The sequence below is a fragment of the Schistocerca serialis genome, chromosome 1 (assembly GCF_023864345.2).
Source record: "Schistocerca serialis cubense isolate TAMUIC-IGC-003099 chromosome 1, iqSchSeri2.2, whole genome shotgun sequence".
In the NCBI taxonomy this organism is placed as follows: domain Eukaryota; kingdom Metazoa; phylum Arthropoda; class Insecta; order Orthoptera; family Acrididae; genus Schistocerca; species Schistocerca serialis.
The window spans coordinates 846,423,221-846,442,370 of NC_064638.1; the positions used below are offsets into that span (position 1 = coordinate 846,423,221).

The following is a 19,150-nucleotide window of genomic DNA, read 5'->3' on the forward strand; positions in this document are numbered from 1 at the left end:
ATTTTGTAAAGTGCACCATTTGACTTTCCTGAACACAAAGCATGTTGCTAAAATTTGCACTACTTTGAAATCTTATGAAGATCTGACAAGATATTTATGCAGCCTCTTTGAGACAATACTTCATCATAGTTAACTGTATCATCTGCAAAAAGTGTGAGGTTGCTATTAATATAGTTCACAAGGTTATAAATATACACTAATAACAGCAAGGTTCCCACCACACTGGAAGTTACTTCCACACCTGATAATGACTTTCCATCCGCAGTAACACAGTTCGTCCTCCCACCCAAAAAGTCCTCAATCCAGTCACAGACTTCATGTGATACACCATGTGATTGAACTTTTGACAGTAAGCATGGGTATGGTACTGGAGTCAAATGCTTTTTGGAAATTGAGAAGTGCTGCATGTACCTGGCTTTTAGTATGTCTTGTGAGAAAAATGTTAGTTGGGTTTCACATGATCAAAGTTTTTGGAATCCATGCTGATAACTATAGATAATGTCATTTCGTCCAAAATACCTCGTTAGGTCTGAGCTCAGAATATGTTCTGAGAGTCTACAACAAATCAGTGTCGAGGATATTGGACGGTAGTTTCATGGATCACTTCTACTACTATTCTTGTAAACGGGTGTGACTTGTGCTTTCTTTCAACAACTGGGCATATTTTTTTGTTCAAGGGATCTACAATATAGTTAGAACAGAGGCTAACTCTGCAGCAAATTCAGTATAGAATCTTATAGGTATTCCATTGGGCCCAGGAGTCGTGTTCAATCAACGAGAGAAACTCAAATTTTGCAATGATACTCTACAGTTTATTAATGACGGAAGCAAAATACATCATGGATGTTCTTGACAAAGGCTGTACAGTAAATTCTCCACACTCTTGAAGACAGAAAGAATAGAAATGGGATATTTCAAACCTTTAAGAACATCTACATCATTTTGTCTCCTTGAGAAAATACACATCAGACAGTTTTAATTAAAGACATTTATTCTTTTTTGTGCATATTGTAGGCTTTTCTCTGTCCAGGTATTGTAAAATGGAAATACCTCTTTGCGTTAAGATATTTCATTTCTGTTGTGGGAGAAGGCTAGTAGGAAAAATACTAGGTTCCTGTGCAACCTTTGCTGTGTGTCATCAAAACAGTACAGACAGCAAAATAAAAATTAAGAAGACAAAAAACACAAAATACCTTAATAGCAGAGAGCTCGATGAGAATAAATTGACTCAAGATGTTGGCAGGCAACAATACAGTCCCGTTCTGTACATACTCTGGATTTTGGAACTTCACACTTTACAAAATCAGACTAGCATTGCTGTCACTGAGCCACTCGATGCAGGTGGCAGCTGATTTATGCACAAGCACAAGGCAAGTGTTGATTTTGAGCAAGTCATTTGTGTAAAATAGGCTTTACCCTGACGTACACTCACAGAAGACCATTGCGGTGTAACTGTAAGCCTAGTAGGAGAGCAAAGCAGATTTGGTGGAAGTTATACCTTTTCCTTTCACCAACTCTATAGTTTATCACATTGAAATGTATAAGTTTTGTTTTGGCGTAAGCATAATTTTCTGTTGTACACTTTTTAGTTATTCTACTGTTGTCTAAACAACCCCTCTTTGCTGTTTAGAAATTCTACTGCCGAGCAAATAATTCATTCTAAACTGAGTTGTCTACCTTGTTGTTGGAATGATTGAACAAATAATTTGCCATATTACTTCCACGACAGTGGGTGCATTATTTCAGAGATACGAGACCTATCTGTTTTTGCTAGGTTTGCTAGACTGCTATTTGTTAGTTATATGCATGAATATGAAATAAATTTACTTAATGTTCATAATTTGTTTTAATTCATATCTAGTTATAAAATAAATCTAAAATTTCCATCCCATAAAACTTTAAGTTTATTATTTCAGGATATCGAGCGAAGATATGAGAATAAAGCTGGTGGTTTTGTGACAGGAGTAGACATTTTTGATGAAGATGAAAGGAAGAAACTTGATGTTCGAGCCAAGAGATTTGGACTCAGTCCTTCTGAGAGCAAAGCCCTCACAGAGCAACAGTTGAAAGATCTGTATGCAAGGTTGTAATCTCATGTAAGATGATCGCGTCAGTCCATTTTACCCAATGTTAATGTTTGCTTATGATTCATTGACTTTTCTCAACAGTTTGGGAGTGAAACCCGCTGAGAATGTTGAAAAATATTATCGACTCAATGCCATACACATGCGAGGTACAGAGAATATGAGTACTCAAGACATTTTTAGCTACTTCAGGGATTATGGACCTGCATCTGTTGAGTGGATAAACGACTGCTCGTGTAAGGTTTGCCATTATTCACAATTCCTGAAATTCTTAGAAACTGATGAGTTGTAAGTCTTGTAGTGTACCTTATTTTGTTTACTTTCTCATGTTTCTTCTTTTTTTAACTATTTTTATTTGAAACATCATTCATATTCCATGTTCTGTTTTATGTCTCCACTACATATGTCCATCAGTCATTTTGTTTATGACACAGATGTTTTTATATTTTGGTTCTGAAGATATTTTGAAAGATGAATTATTATGCGATGTGATTAAATAGTAGCGGGAATTTTTTCTCCTTATTAAAGAATCTTTATTTATTCATCACCATCAACTTCATCCCCTGGAAAGAAATTCCCCTCAGATATAATACAAATCTGCCAGTGCTTTTTCCAATCCTGGAAGTACTCCTGGAATTCACTTTTCATTATGTTGTTCAACTCCCTCAGCAGTTCCATTTTTATCTTGTCAATGGTGGCAAAACAATATCCTTTCATGGTTCACTCCATGGAAAGAAGTCGCAGGGGGCCATGACCAACAAATATGGCAGGTGAGACAACATTACGGTTTGTTTTTGCCTAAAAATCGTGAACAAGCATTGAGGTGTGAGCGGTAGTATTATCGTGATACAATTTCCAAGAATTGTTTTCTTCAAATTGCTTCATGCAAACGGCGCATAACTTTCAGGTAGTGTTCCTTATTGGCCATATGACCATAAGGCAGGAACTCGTGTTGCATTATCCCATTGTAATTAAAAAAAAAAAAAAAAGAACACGTGATCAAGCTTGTTGAAATTTTTTCAGTTTGGACTCAATAGGCAGTGCCCAATGGGAAGATTGGGCCTTCGTTATAACATCATACCCATACACCTAATTTTTTTAACTTGTTATAATCTCCTTTAGAAGTTCTTGTTCCTTGTTGATTTCCTTTACCAGTTCATGAGCGATGTCTGTGTAACATTGCTTTTGCTTGAAATTCAAGAATTTCAGAACAAATTGTGCTGCTACGTTTCATGTCCATATCGGCCGAAAAAATTCCTTGGCACGAACCAAAGGATATGGTGCTGCACGTTATTCCATTTTTCAAGCAGAATTTAATTAAAATTCTTCAAACCATCTTTTTCAAAATTAAAAATTTGCTGAGTACTCAGAAACATGTATAACCTTTTCAACTGTCAACAATAATCTTAAACATTCGAAACAGCTGAAAATTCAAATGTACCTCAGGAACATGTATACCGAGAAGATAAAAACATTGATAGATGGGTATATAAATCCCATAAAATTTAAGATTTCCCATTACTTTTTGATCTCACACTGTATGAGTAGCACTTCAGACTCAAGTCTTTTACAAAGCACCAGCCCCCCCCCCCCCCTCCCCCTCCTCTCCCAGTGCCGAGCCAACTTTTGAGAGAGGAGGGATCAGAGAAAGAAGTCTGACTCAGCATATGAGGTGAATGAGAAAAGTAATGAGACTGATAACATTGTGAACAATCTGACAGTGTTGTGTTGTTCTGTTAATGTGGACCATTGTGTTCATCCCTTACAGATGCTCAGTCTGAGTTTCAGCTCCATACAGCCATAAAATGATTTTTGTGGGTGCCAGCAATGAAGTCATGTTTTTGCTGTATGTTACAAAAATGGAACAGCAGAATTTAGAGCGATGTTATGCAATCAGGTCTTGCGTTAAACTTGGGGAATTTGAGAGTTTGATCTTTGAAAAGTTGAAACAGGCCTATGGGGAACACTCTTAATCAAGAGCACAAATTTTTTGCTGACACAGATTATTTCTGGAACACTGAGAACACGTTCAAGATGAACCTTGTTCAGAGAGACTTTTAGCTTCAAAAACCAATGAAACATTGAATGTATGTGTGCTCATGTGAGATCAGATTGACATTTAAGAAGAGGATGATGAGTGACCTGTTAAACAATTTCACTGTACATCAAGTTTTGTTCTTGGTTTTGTGCATGCAAAAGGTTTGTGCCAAAAAAACCTCGCAACTGAGCAAGACAATCGAAGAAACGTATGTGTTTATCTTCTTTAGAGGACTGCCAATGACCATGAGTGGTTCAATCGGGAACAGCAGGAATCCTGGATTTTTGAGTGCAAGATTTTTTTTATCTATTCACTTACATTAAAGTGTTTTATAAAGATGTCCTTGTAAGGCCCAGGAAAAGGATGAATTGAATGAGACTGCACATTGCAGACAAATGGGTGCCACATCATGACAACACCTCATGTCACATGGCCACTTCCATCATGGAATATTTGACCTCACAAGGTGTTTCTGTTGTTCCATAGCCCCCCCTGTTCACCTCATCTGAGTCATTGTGACTTTTTCTTATCCTCAAATTGAAAAATGTCTTAAAAGGACGTCATTTTGTGACTCAGGAGAACATAAAAAAAATTGACACCATGTTAGAGGCCCTACCACTTGAAGCCTTTCAGTGCTGCTACCAAGACTGGGAACAACGATTCTGATGGTATGTAGTCGTCAAAGGGAATTACTTTAAAGTGGAAATATTGTTGTTTGAAAAAAATAAAATCTTTGATAGATAAAAAATCAATCTATCTACTTTTCTCACACATTTCATGAGTGGTCCGTTCAAACAGAAGCCCTAAACAGTCATGTGCATGTGCAGTGGGAAAACGATATTCATGCAGTGAAACTGTGTCCAGTAGTTCCTGACTCGATGTATGCTATGTGAGCCATCACTCCAAACTGGTCATGGACTGTTGGTAACTGTCACAACTCTGTCGCAACTAATGTATGGGTTTTCTGTAGATTTATTGATGTACAAAAATGAGTGCACTCCAGACTGTGTTTTAAATTCATGTTTAGTTTCAAGTAACGAACATGTCTGTGGAATTTATGCAGATTGGTGTAAATGGAGACTTATTGTGAGTGGTATGTGGTTTTCTTTGAATGTGCTCCAAAAAATGTTTATAAAATAAGATCATAGTGTTTAACATCTCTGCACCTGAAGAAATGTTAGTAGAGATGACGTGATCATGACCTGAAATTTATTTTTGCTCATTTCTCTCAGCATTTTTTCAAGCTGTTCAAAGCATGTAGCAAACAAAGAAATAATCCATGATCATGACTAGTCATTCTGCTCTCTATACCAAGGTACGTGTGAATTCTGCATGACAGTAAATTATAATTAAAGGCATGTGGGAGACACGATATGCTGAAAATTGCTAACGTAGTGACACATCGGCCATTTGATGCATACTCAAACAAGCGAACTGCCTTAAGAAAAGTTCCCAATTTTCTGAAATTGTAGTGTAGAATCCAAGTTTTCAACCTTGAGACCCCAGTGGTAGTTGGGGGGGGGGGGACCTCAAAAAATTTTTTTTTTTTTTTTTTTTTTTTTTTTTTTTTTTTTTTTTTTTTTTTTTTTTTTTTTTTTTCCCCCCTTGGATGCTTTAGCCAAATGCACATGGACCTTTTATTGTAGCACATTAAATTTCCAACAATTTATGCCGGGTAAACTTCTTGTCACCAAGGTGCAGAGCTTAAAAGGAATAGCAAATTTCTGAAATTATCAAAAAATGGAGACTTTAACATTGTATCTTGTATTACAAAACATTGTTAAATAGATAATAGTGCGTACCTCTAATGGTCAACTTTTGTTAATCCCAAGAAGCCCTCCCCTATCAGAGGAATATTAATTTCTGCTTGGGCTTATGAGGTGGCGCCATGTGCCTATTTTGGAGAGAAATACATCTCTCCTTTTAAAATATATGATCAATTGTTCCTTAATTAATGTAATTTAGCACGAAACAAAAAAAAATCAGATCTCAGCTGCATATGGGCATTCCATTAAATGCAATGTAAACATGTGAAAATTTGTGCCAGTCTGGGACACGAACCTGGATGCTTGGCTTCTCTAGAACGGTCACCTTAATTGCGTCGGCCATCTGAGCATGCCTCCTGTCCATCCCAAATCTCCGCATGCCACACATTATAGATGTAGTGATTCATTTAATGCAAGGCTTAACACCTGCCCGGTTTTGAGCGCGAGCACTCGCGTCTGCTCGGGCACGTGCTCGTGAGCAGGTACAAGGTCGCGGAGTAGGGAGGGATAGGAGGGAGGGGAAATGCGCGCGCACGTTTAAATAGGGCCGCAGCGTGCCTATTGAATTCGCGCCGACTGTGTAACATTTAAAGTACTACGATCAGCTCTAACAGTCACTTCGCTGGTTAAGAATCATGTCAAGTCGCCATTGTATAACCCCAACAATGCTTTCGCTGTTCAACCCCCATTGGGAGGAATTGTATCTGTTTACAGGAAAAGATGGTGCTGCAAAATGTTTAGTATGTCACAAAATTCTGAATTCTTTTAGGAAATTTAATTTGCAGCGACAGTATATATCGTAACACGCGAAAGACTATGGAAGTGGAAAATGTGATGGACCAGATCATGCACAGGAAGTTATTAAACTTAAAAGGAAGCTATCCGAAGAAGATCTGGATGACGAAAAAAAATCAACTGAGGCAGCGCTCAGAGTGAATTACAAAATTGCTTTGCTTTTAGCAAAATCCCTGCGCCCCTTCACTGATGGCGATTTAATAAAAGAATGTTTGATAGTTGCAGCTATACATTTGTGTCCATCTCAAGTTGAACAGTTTCGGATTGTGCCATTATCTAACATGACCATTATGCGTCGCATACAGGACATGGCAGACGATGTCCAGAGCCAGCTTGCAAATATCTGTAAAGATTTTATGGCGTATTCTCTAGCTCTGGATGAAAGTGTTGATATCACTGGAACAGCTCAGCTTTCCATATTTATTAGAGGTGTTAATAGAGATCTTCAGGTGAGGGTGGAGCTCCTTGATGTGGTAGCCATGAAGAACACTACAACCGGAGGTGATATTTTAAGTAGTGTTGAAGAAAGTGTTGAAAATATAGGACTGTTGTGGGATTCTTTAGTTTCAGTGTCTACAGACGGTGCACCAGCGATGACACGGAAAAGCTCAGGTTTCCTTGCGCTGTTGAAGGAGAAAATGCAAAAACTGACTGTGCCGAATGAAATACAGGGCGTTCACTGTGTGATCCACCAGGAAAACTTATGTGCAAAGAGTATCACTCTAAAAAATGTGATGAGTGTTGTTGTTTGTACAACCAGTTATATAAGGAAGCATGGGCTACAACACAGGCAATTAAAAGCTTTCTTGAGGATGTAGAAAGCCAGTATGGTAGCCTGCCTTATTACAGCGAGGTCGGCTGGCTTAGTCGTGGCGAACTATTAAATCGATTTTTTTGCCTATTAGATGAGATAAATATGTTCATGGAAATAAGTAACATGTGTGTTCCTGAATTGAAAGAGCCTTCGTGGAAATGTGATCTCGCGTTCTTAGCAGATTTAACTAGCCATCTGAATGCTTTGAACATTTCACTACAAGGTAAAGATCTGCTAATTACTCATTTCATAGATCGAATACGAGCTTTTAAAATGAAATTGACACTTTGGGTGACTCAGCTGGAAACAGGAAATCTAGCTCATTCTCCTAAATTATCATCCATGCAAGATGTTCACAAAGACTATGAACGTTATTCACATAGTTTAGTGCCCTTAAGGAAGAATTTGATCAACGCTTTCAAGATCTGACAGCACTAGACAGTGATTTTGATCTGTTCTCCTCTCCATATTCAGCGAATATTGAAGAGATTCGTCCTGAGCTGCAACTAGAAATTATTGACCTGCAGTGTGACAGAGAATACAGAGACAAATTTCAGAACAAGAAAAACATTTTGGAATTCTACAGACACTTCCCTCAGGATAGATTTCCTCGTTTGCACAAACTGGCGGCTAGAATAATATCAATGTCCGGTTCCACGTATGTTTGTGAACAACTGTTCTCTGCAATGAAATGTAACAAGACGCGCCTGAGAAACGCATTGTCTGATTGAAATTTAAACTGCACGCTGCGCCTACAATGCACAAGAACAATTACTCCGAACATAGACGCAATTTTAAAGGGCAAAAAGTACAATAACTGAGAATCCAACACTTCAGTGACACCTTTTATTGTGTAACTGTTCACAAATTAATGCGAATGTAGAGGCATACACTAAGCTAATAAAATTATGTGGCACGTGTACATTCTCCTTTATTTGTTTCATTTGTCGCAGTAGTCATTCGTGAGTGATATCCCTGCAGGTGGCCGCGGATTTACATTGACTGGCGGCAGCTGTTGTGTGCCCCACGTGACTCTTCCCAGTCTTCACTCTGGTCTGGTAGTGGGGGTAGGGGGTAGCGTGCTCGCGCTGCTCCGTGCTCGCGCCTTGGTGCTCACAGCTTGCTCCGCGAGCACGTATGTTGTGAAGCCCTGATTTAATGCAATGCCCATATTTTCCTGAGATCTGAAACTTTCTCTTTCATTCTACATATGCAGCTGCTGAATTATACAAATGGTGTTTGCTCTTTCAAATATGTGCCTTGGTGCAACATTGGCTCAGTCTTGGGTAAAGCAGGTGGTGGGCTTTGGTTTATTAGTAGAATACTGGGCAAGTGCAACCAGTCTATGTAGGAGATTGCTTACAAATAACTCATGTGACCAGTTCTAGAATATTGTTCAAGTGTGTGGGACCCATACCAGATAAGACTAACAGGAGACATTGATTGTATACAGACAAAGGCAACATGAATGGTCACAGTTTTGCTTCATCCCTGGGAGAGTGAACTTGAAGCCCCATAAAGGTAGACATTAACTACCCCTAGAAAGTCTATTTAAAAAGTTTCAAGAACTGGCTTTAAATGATTATTTTAGGAATATGCTACAACCCCCTACAAATTACTTACATAGGGATTGTGAGGATAAGTTTAGAACAGTTACTGCACACACACACACACACACACACACACACACACACATACACACACACACACACACACACACACACACACACACACACACACAGAGAGAGAGAGAGAGAGAGAGAGAGAGAGAGAGAGAGAGAGGCATTCAGTCAGTTATTCTTCCCGCACTCCGTATGTGAGTGAAACAGGATGAAACCTTAATAACTGATACAATCACATGTACCCTCTGCCATGTAGCTCACTGTGGTATGCAGAGTACGGATGCAGAATTAGATGTTGATGTAATATCATTTAATTATTGGTGGATGAGGCTCAGAAATTACAACAGCTTAAGATACTACTAATGGTTTATTATTTCCTTGTTGTTGTTGTTGTTTTGGTCTTCAGTCCTGAGACTGATTTGATGCAGCTCTCCATGCTACCCTATCCTGTGCAAGCTTCTTCATCTCCCAGTACTTACTGCAACCTACATCCTTCTGAATCTGCTTAGTGTATTCATCTCTTGGTCTCCCTCTACAATTTTTACCCTCCACACTGCCCTCCAGTGCTAAATTTGTGATCCCTTGATGCCTCATAACATGTCCTACTAACCTGTCCCTTCTTTTTGTCAAGTTGTGCCACAAACTCCTCTTCTCCCCAATTCTATTCAATACTTCATCATTAGTTATATGATCTACCCATCTGATCTTCAGCATTCTTCTGTAGCACCACATTTCGAAAGCTTCTATTCTCTTCTTGTCCAAACTATTTATCGTCAATGTTTCACTTCCATACATGCCTACACTCCATACAAATACTTTCAAAAATGACTTCCTGACACTTAAATCTATACTCGATGTTAAAAAATTTCTCTTCTTCAGAAACGCTTTCCTCGCCATTGCCAGTCTACATTTTATATCCTCTCTATTTCAACCGTCATCAGTTATTTTGCTCCCCAAATAGCAAAACTCCTTTACTACTTTAAGTGTGTCATTTCCTAATCTAATTCCATCAGCACCACCGGACATAACTCAACTACATTCCATTATCCTCGTTTTGCTTTTGTTGATGTTCATCTTATATCCTCCTTTCAAGACACTATCCAATCTGTTAAACTGCTCTTCCAAGTCCTTTGCTGTCTCTGACAGAATTACAATGTCATCGGCGAACCTCAAAGTTTTTATTTCTTCTCCATGGATTTTAATACCTACTCCGAATTTTTCTTTTGTTTCCTTCACTGCTTGCTCAATATACAGATTGAATAACATCGGGGAGAGACTACAACCCTGTCTCACTCCATTCCCAACCACTGCTTTCCTTTCATGTCCCTCAACTCTTATAACTGCCATCTGGTTTCTGTACAAATTGTAAATAGCCTTTCGTTCCCTGTATTTTACCCTGCCACCTTCGGAATTTGAAAGAGAGTATTCCAGTCAACATTGTCACAAGCTTTTTCTAAGTCTACAAATGCTAGAAACGTAGGTTTGCCCTTGCTTAATATAGCTTCTAAGACAAGTCATAGGGTCAGTATTGCCTCACGTGTTCCAACATTTGTACGGAATCCAAACTGATCTTCCCCGAGGTCGGCTTCTACCAGTTTTTCCATTCATCTGTAACGAATTCGTGTTAGTATTTTGCTGCTGTGACTTATTAAACTGATAGTTCGGTAATTTTCACGTCTGTCAACACCTACTTTCTTTGGGATTGGAATTATTATATTCTTCTTGAAGTCTGAGGGTATTTCGCCTGTCTCATACATCTTGCTCACCAGATGGTAGAGTTTTGTCAGGACTGGCTCTTCCAAAGCCGTCAGTAGTTCTAATGGAATGTTGTCTGTTCCTGGGGCCTTGTTTTGACTAAGGTCTTTCAGTGCTCTGTCAAACTCTTCACGCAGTATCGTATCTCCCATTTCATCTTCATCTACATCCTGTTCCATTTCTATAATATTGTCCTCAAGTACATCGCCCTTGTATAGACCCTCTATATGCTCCTTCCACCTTTCTGCTTTCCCTTCTTTGCTTAGAACTGGATTTCCATCTGAGCTCTTGATATTCATACAAGTGGTTCTCTTTTCTCCAAAGGTCTCTTTAATTTTCCTGTAGGCAGTATCTATCTTACCCCTAGTGAGATAAGCCTCTACATCCTTACATTTGTCCTCTAGCCATCCGTGCTTAGCCATTTTGCACTTCCTGTCGATCTCATTTTTGAGATGTTTGTATTCCTTTTTGCCCGCTTCATGTACTGCATTTTTATATTTTCTCCTTTCATCAGTTAAATTCAATATTTCTTCTGTTACCCAAGGATTTCTACTAGCCCTTGTCTTTTTACCTACTTGATCGTATGCTGCCTTCACTACTTCATCCCTCAGAGCTACCCATTCTTCTTCTACTGTACTTCTTTCCCCCATTCCTGTCAATTGTTCCCTTATGCTCTCCCTGAAACTCTGTACAACCTCTGGTTTTGTCAGTTTATTCGGGTCCCATCTCCTTAAATTCCCACCTTTTTGCAGTTTCTTCAGTTTTAATCTACAGTTCATAACCAATAGATTGTGGTCCGTGTCCACATCTGCCCCTGGAAATGTCTTACAATTTAAAACCTGGTTCCTAAATCGCTGTCTTACCATTATATAATCTATCTGATACCTTCTAGTATCTCTAGGATTCTTCCATGTATACAACCTTCTTTCATGATTCTTGAAACAAGTGTTAGCTACGATTAAGTTATGCTCTGTGCAAAACTCTACCAGGCGGCTTCCTCTTTCATTTTTTACCCCCAATCCATAATCACCTACTATGTTTCCTTGTCTCCCTTTTCGTACTCTCAAATTCCAGTCATCCATGATTATTAAATTTTCGTCTCCCTTCACTACCTGAATAATTTCTTTTATCTCATCATACATTTCATCAATTTCTTGATCATCTGCAGAGCTAGTTGGCATATAAACTTGTACTACTGTAGTAGGCGTGGGCTTCATGTCTATCTTGGCCACAATAATGCGCTCACTATGCTGTTCGTAGTAGCTTACCTGCACTCCTATTTTTTATTCATTATTAAACCTACTCCTGCATTACCCCTATTTGATTTTGTATTTATAATCCTGTAATCACCTGACCAAAAGTCTTGTTCCTCCTGCCACCAAACTTCACTAATTCCCACTATATCTAGCTTTAACCTATCCATTTCCCTTTTTAAATTTTCTAACCTACCTGCCTGATTAAGGGATCTGACATTCCACGCTCCGATCCGTAGATCGCGTTTTCTTTTTCCTGATAATGATGTCCTCTTGAGTAGTCCCCGCCCGGAGATCCCAATGGGGTACTATTTTACCTCCGGAATATTTTACCCAAGAGGATGCCATCATCGTTTAACCATACAGTAAAGCTGCATGCCCTTGGGAAAAATTACGGCTATAGTTTCCCCTTGCTTTCAGCCGTTTGCAGTACCAGCACAGCAAGGCCGTTTTGGTTAGTGTTACAAGGCCAGATTAGTCAATCATCCAGACTTTTGCCCCTGCAACTGCTGAAAAGGCTGCTGCCCCTCTTCAGGAATCACACGATTGTCTGGCATCTTAACAGATACCCTCCGTTGTGGTTGCACGTACGGTACAGCCATCTGTATCGCTGAGGCATGCAAGCCTCCCCACCAACGGCAAGGTCCATGGTTAATGGGGGGCATTATTTCCTTAATGAACAGCAATTATGGAATCAGAGTAATGAAATCATGTCACAAGATTTTAACACCTTGAATTCAGAAATGATTCAATCCTGAACGATATTCTTTACCCTCACAGTAATGCTGAGTATTCTTTATGCACGTAACCGAACATTCATTGTGGCACTAAATGAGGGACGGCTCTTAATCACTTTCTGCTAATGCTCCTGCGAAAACCAATCGTGGCAGTTCTGAAAGACAACTCTTACTACTGCATTGCATTCCCTTTACCAACATCATAATATCTGATTGTTGTGATCAGACAGGTTCAGCTATACATTGCCACGCCTCACATAGGCTGTACGGTATTTATTTTATGTTGATTGAAGAGCAGCGACTGTGGCCTCACAAACACAGAACTCATGAATTTTTGATCGTAGATTCCATGTACATATGAAAAATCCAAGAAAAGAAACCAAAAACAAACCCCAACCAAAACACTCAAGTTGTCCGAGAAAGATTACAAGTAGCAATTGATCTTTAGATCAGTCAGTCGTTAACATCATGGCATGCCTATAACTGGGTGTATGCATTGTGTATTTAATATAAATTTAACTTGTAAAGGAATATAATGTCAAGAAAAATACACAGTTATGAAATCAACATGTAAGTAGATAATACACATAAATATAAAACTTGTCAGTTGAAGACAAGCACAGATGAAAAAGAAAAGGAACTTAATTTGACTTTGAAGCAGTGGCCTCAATGAAATAGTCAAACAGAAAAGCACTTGTAAAGATACTTATTAGTGAATTAAGGCCACTTCCACGTAAGCAGTACCTTTTCTGCCATTAAGAAGCATGAAAGCAACTTCTAATCTCTAAAGGTCCTTCAGGTTGACTGGCTTATGAGTCATATACTATGTTTTGTCAGAATGAGTGTAAGCTTGTGACATAACAATTGAGTTGTGAATATTTACCCTGATAAATGGTTTTTTATAAGATTAATTATGTGAAATAAAATTATCAAAAGATATAGAAAAACACTATGCAGCAACATACCAATCATAATAAACAAGATAAACAAAGATGTCACCCAACAAGATTATTAAATTATCACATTATATGATAGATAAAGTTATTTCAGCAGAGAAAGAAGGTCCTTTCACACAAAATCACCCTGTGGCCTTTGCCCTTATACACAGATGTTAGTGAAAATTTGATGTAAGATTGTACATAATGAAAGAGGGTTAAAATAATTTTTTCCAGAAAATCTGCCCAAAACTATGTTAAGGAGATAAATTTTGGAATATGGGGTCATTTTCACCAATTGGCAGTGAGAGACAAGATGGCTTATAAGTTTGTTACCACTACAGCTTTTTTTATTTGTGAACTAATGTTATTTAAATTTGTGTCATTGGAAAGATAAAAGAATGAACTATAACATAAAATTATTAAAGTGCTGTAATTGTGCATAGAAATAGCTACAAATCTGCAATGAATGTAGTTTCTAAAGGACTTTTTTACCAAATTACAGAATTTTTTTCATCAAAAACTACTCATTTCACAATCTTTATTTCTGTTTCACTTAAGGACTATTGTCATACTTTTCAACATAAAGAATCAGAAGGATGTTTTTTCTTTCTTGCTAAATCTCATAATTTTTCAATGAAGCTGTGATGACTATTGCTTCAAACTGCTAGACAACAATGGTGCCTTGGGAGAGCCAGCCCTGACAAAACTCTTACCATATGGTGAGCAGGATGCATAATATAGGTGAAATACTTTCAGATTTCAAGAAGAATAGAATAATTCCAATCCCAAAGAAAGCAGGCATTGACAGGTGTGAGAATTACCAAACTATCAGTTTAATAAGTCACGGCTGCAAAATACTAACACGAATTGTTTACAGATGAATGGAAAAACTGGTAGAAGCTGACCTCGGGAAGATAAGTTTGGATTCCGTACAAATGTTGGAACACGTGAGACAATACTGAACCTACGACTTATCTTGGAAGATAGATTGAGGAAAGGCAAACCTATGTTTCTAGCATTTGTAGGATTAGAGAAGGCTTTTGACAGTGTTGACTGGAATGCTGTCTTTCAAATTCTGAAGGTGGCAGGGGTCAAATACAGGGAGCGAAAGGCTATTTACAATTTGTACAGAAAGCAGATGGTAGTTACAAGAGTCGAGGGGCATGAAAGGAAAGCAGTGGTTGGGAAGGGAGTGAGACAGGGTTGTAGCCTCTCCCCAATGTTATTCAATCTGTATATTGAGCAAGCAGTAAAGGAAACAAAAGAAAAATTTCGAGTAGGTATTAAAATCCATGGACAAGAAATAAAAACTTTGCGGTTTTCTGATGACATTGTAATTCTGTCAAAGACAGCAAAGGACCTGGAAGAGCAGTTGAATGGAATCAACAGTCTTGGAAGGAGGTATGAGGTGGACATCAACAAAAGCAAAATGAGGATAATGGAATGTAGTCGAATTAGATTAGGAAATGAGACACTGAAGTAGTAGATGAGTTTTGCTATTTAGGGAGCAAAAAACTGATGGTGGTGGAAGTAGAGATGATATAAAATGTAGACTGGCAATGGCAAGGACAGCATTTATGAAAAAGAAAAATTTACTAACAGTGAGTATAGATTTAAGTGTCAGGAAGTCTTTCCTGAAAGTATTTGTATGGAGTGTAGCTATGTATGGAAGTGAAACATGGACGATAAATAGTTTAGCCAAGAAGAGAATAGAAGCTTTCGAAATTTGGTGCTACAGAAGAATTCTGAAGATTAGATGGGTAGATCACAAAGCTAATGAGGAGGTACAGAATAGAATTGAGGAATTTGTGGCACAACTTGACTAGAAGAAGGGATTGGTTGGTAGGACACGTTATGAGGCATCAAGGGATCACCAATGTAGTATTGGAGGGCAGTGTGGAGGGTAAAAATCGTAGAGGGAGACCAAGAGATGAATACACTAAGCAGATTCTGAAGGATGTAAGTTGCAGTAGTTACTTCAGGAGCAACAACCCCCCCCCCCCCCCCCAACCATCGTGGTCGTCAGTCCGCACTTCTCAGCCGGAGAAGCGTAAGTCTTCTTCGGCTCCTCTCATCAGGAAGGGATCACCAGATCCCTTGGGTCACTTTGTTCCCAGGTTCCTGCAATGGCTGAAGCAACCACAGTTAGCTGGTCGTAGGGCTTCACAGTCCTCCTCACTCCCTGAGACTGAATCAGTGAAGTCCTCCCTACCGGAAAAACCTAAGGAACAGCGAGAGAAACCTGAAACGGAAAATACCCCCAAGAGCCAAGGCACTGCAGCGGCACTCACACCACCACTGCCTACAAACTCTGTGTCTGAGAATGAGGTGGAGTCTCTGGCGTCCGCTGAGGACGTAGATCTCGCTGGGCTCTCAGTCACAATGTATGTCGATTGCACAGGTACTCATCTTGTGACAGCAGGGACCCTGAGGCGTAGACTGCCTCATTGAGTGTTTCATGCCTTCCTAGTCTCATGATAACCTAATCCTCTAGCGGAATTGCGATGGTTTTTCCATCACCTGGCTGAGCTACAGCAACTGTTAAGCTTTACACCTGCTTTCTGCATTGCCCTCCAGGAAACCTGGTTCCCGGCAATGCGGACCCCTGCCCTTCGCGGCTGTAAGCGATATTACAGGAACCGTAGCAACTATAATAGTGTGTCGGGTGGAGTTTGTGTCTATCTTGCACTCAGTATGTAGTGAATTTATTTATTTATTTATTTATTTTACACATCAAGTTTCATAGGACCAAATAGAGGAGCAAATCTCCAAGGTCATGGAACATGTCAGTACATGAAATTGCAACATAAACGTAATAACAGATAAAAATAAACGTTCATGAACCTTAAAAAAGTCAGTCCATAAGTTTAAGTAAACGTTATCAGCAATACAAAAAAATCAGCTTAATTTTTCAAGAAACTCCTTGACAGAATAGAAGGAGTGACCCATGAGGAAACTCTTCAGTTTTGATTTGAAAGCATGTGGATTACTGCTAAGATTTTTGAATTCAAGTGGCAGCTTATTGAAAATGGATGCAGCAGTATACCGCACACCTTTTTGCACAAGAGTTAAGAAAGTCCGATCCAAATGCAGGTTTGATTTCTGCCGAGTATTAACCGAGTGAAAGCTTCTTATTCTTGGCAATAAACTAATATTGGTAACAAGAATCGACAATAAGGAATATAAGTATTGAGAGGCCAATGTCAGAATACCCAGACTCTTGAACAGAGGTCGACAAGAGGTTCGTGAACTCACACCACTTATTGCCCGAACCATCCATTTCTGAGCCAAAAATATCCTTTTAGAATGGGAAGAGTTATCCCAAAATATAATACCATATGACAATAGCGAATGAAAATAAGCAAAGTAGACCAATTTTCGTGTCGAACAATCACTCACTTCAGATACCGTTAGAATAGTAAAAATGACAGTTTTAAATCTTTGAAAAAGACCCTGAATGTGGGCTTTCCATGACAGCTTACTATCTATCTGAACACCTAGAAATTTGAACTGTTCAGTTTCACTAATCATGTGCCTGTTCTGTGAAATTAAGATGTCAGGTTTTGTTGAATTGTGTGTTATAAACTGTAAAAACTGAGTCTTACTGTGATTTAGTGTTAGTTTATTTTCTACAAGCCATGAACTGAGGTCATGTACTGCACTATTTGAAACCGAGCCAATGTTGCACACAAAATCCTTTACTACGAAGTTAGTGTAATCAGCAAACAGAAATATTTTATAGTTACCCGTAATACTAGAGGGCATATCATTTATATAAATAAGGACCAGCAGTGGCCCCAACACTGATCCCTGCCCTGCCCTCCCCCCCCCCCCCCCTCCCCCCACTTGACAGTACAGTACCCCACTCAGACCCCACATCACAGCCGTTATCAACATTGTGAATAATGACCTTTTGCTGCCTGTTGCTAAAGTAAGAGGTGAACCAATTGTGAGTTACTCCCCATATTCTGTAATGGTCCAACTTCTGGAGCAATATTTTGTGATCAACACAATCAAATGCCTTAGTTAAATCAAAAAATATGCCAAGCGTTCAAAACCTTTTGTTTAACCCATCCAGTACCTCACAGAGAAAATAGAATATAGCATTTTCAGTTGTTAAGCGACTTCTAAAGCTGAACTGTACATTTGATAGCAAACACTGATGGCATAGAAGTAGGTCTAAAATTATCTACATTATCCCTTTCTCCCTTTTTATAAAGTGGCTTTACTACTGAGTACTTTAATCGCTCAGGAAACTGACCATTCCTAAAGGAAAAATTACAAATATGGCTAAATACAGAGCTAACATGTGCAGCACAGTACTTAAATATTCTGCTAGACACTCCATCATAACCATGAGAGTCCTTAGTCTTGAGTGGTTTAATTATTGACTCATTCTCACTCTTGTCTGTATCACAGAGGAGTATTTCAGACATCAATCTTGGAAAGGCATTTGCCAAGAAAGTTATATGATTTCCTGTAGAAACTAAATTTTTATTTAATTCACCAGCAATGGCTGTGACCCTTCAAACTCCTTTTGAAGCTGTGGCTTTGAGGATAAGGACGACACAGGAAATAATTGTCTGCAATGTATATCTCCCTCCAAATGGTGCAGTACCCCTGAACATATTGGCTGCACTGATTGATCAACTCCCTAAACCTTTCCTATTTTTGGGAGATGTTAACATGCATAACCCCTTCTGGGGTGGCGCTATGCTTACAGGCCGAGGTAGGGAGGTTGAAAATTTACTGTCCCAACTCGACCTCAACCTCTGCCTCTTAAATACAGGTGCCCCCACACATTTCAGTGTGGCACATGGCACATATTCAGCCATTGATGTCTCAGTTTGCAGTCCTGGCCTACTCCCATCTGTCCACTGGAGACCACATGACGACCTGTGGGGTAGTGACCAGTTCCCCATCTTCCTGTCACTCTCCTGGCATCATGCCCATGGATACCTACCCAGATGGGCTTCAAACAAGGCAGAGTGGGAAGCCTTTACCTCTGCTGTCACCTTTGAATGTCCCTCAAATGGTGCCATTGATGTTGTCATTAAACAGGTCACTACAACGATAGTTTCAGCAGCGGAAAACGCGGTCCCACATTCTTTCGGGTGCCCCCAGCGAAAAACAGTCCCTTGGTGGTCTCCATAAGTCACTGAGGCAATTAAAGAGCGCCGACAAGCTCTAGAGCTACAAAAGTGGCACCCTTCCCTAGAGCACCTAATAGCCTTTAAGAGGCTCCAACAAACTGCATGTCATTAAGGAAACTACGAATGTGTGGAAGTAGTGCACAAAGTCCTCTCACAGGGAATCAGTTGTCCTCTGCCGGCTATGCATTGGCCATA

The 19,150-nt window shown here is 39.3% G+C and overlaps 1 protein-coding gene across 1 annotated transcript in view; it reads left to right on the top strand.

Moving 5' to 3' along the window:
- Positions 1-19,150, top strand: part of LOC126485093 (nuclear cap-binding protein subunit 3-like) — a 92,632-nt gene that overhangs the window by 15,247 nt on the left and 58,235 nt on the right. The window contains exons 2-3 of the mRNA XM_050108710.1: positions 1,917-2,083; positions 2,169-2,320. Coding sequence (XP_049964667.1) covers positions 1,917-2,083; positions 2,169-2,320 — 319 coding nt within the window. The remainder of the gene's footprint in view (positions 1-1,916; positions 2,084-2,168; positions 2,321-19,150) is intronic.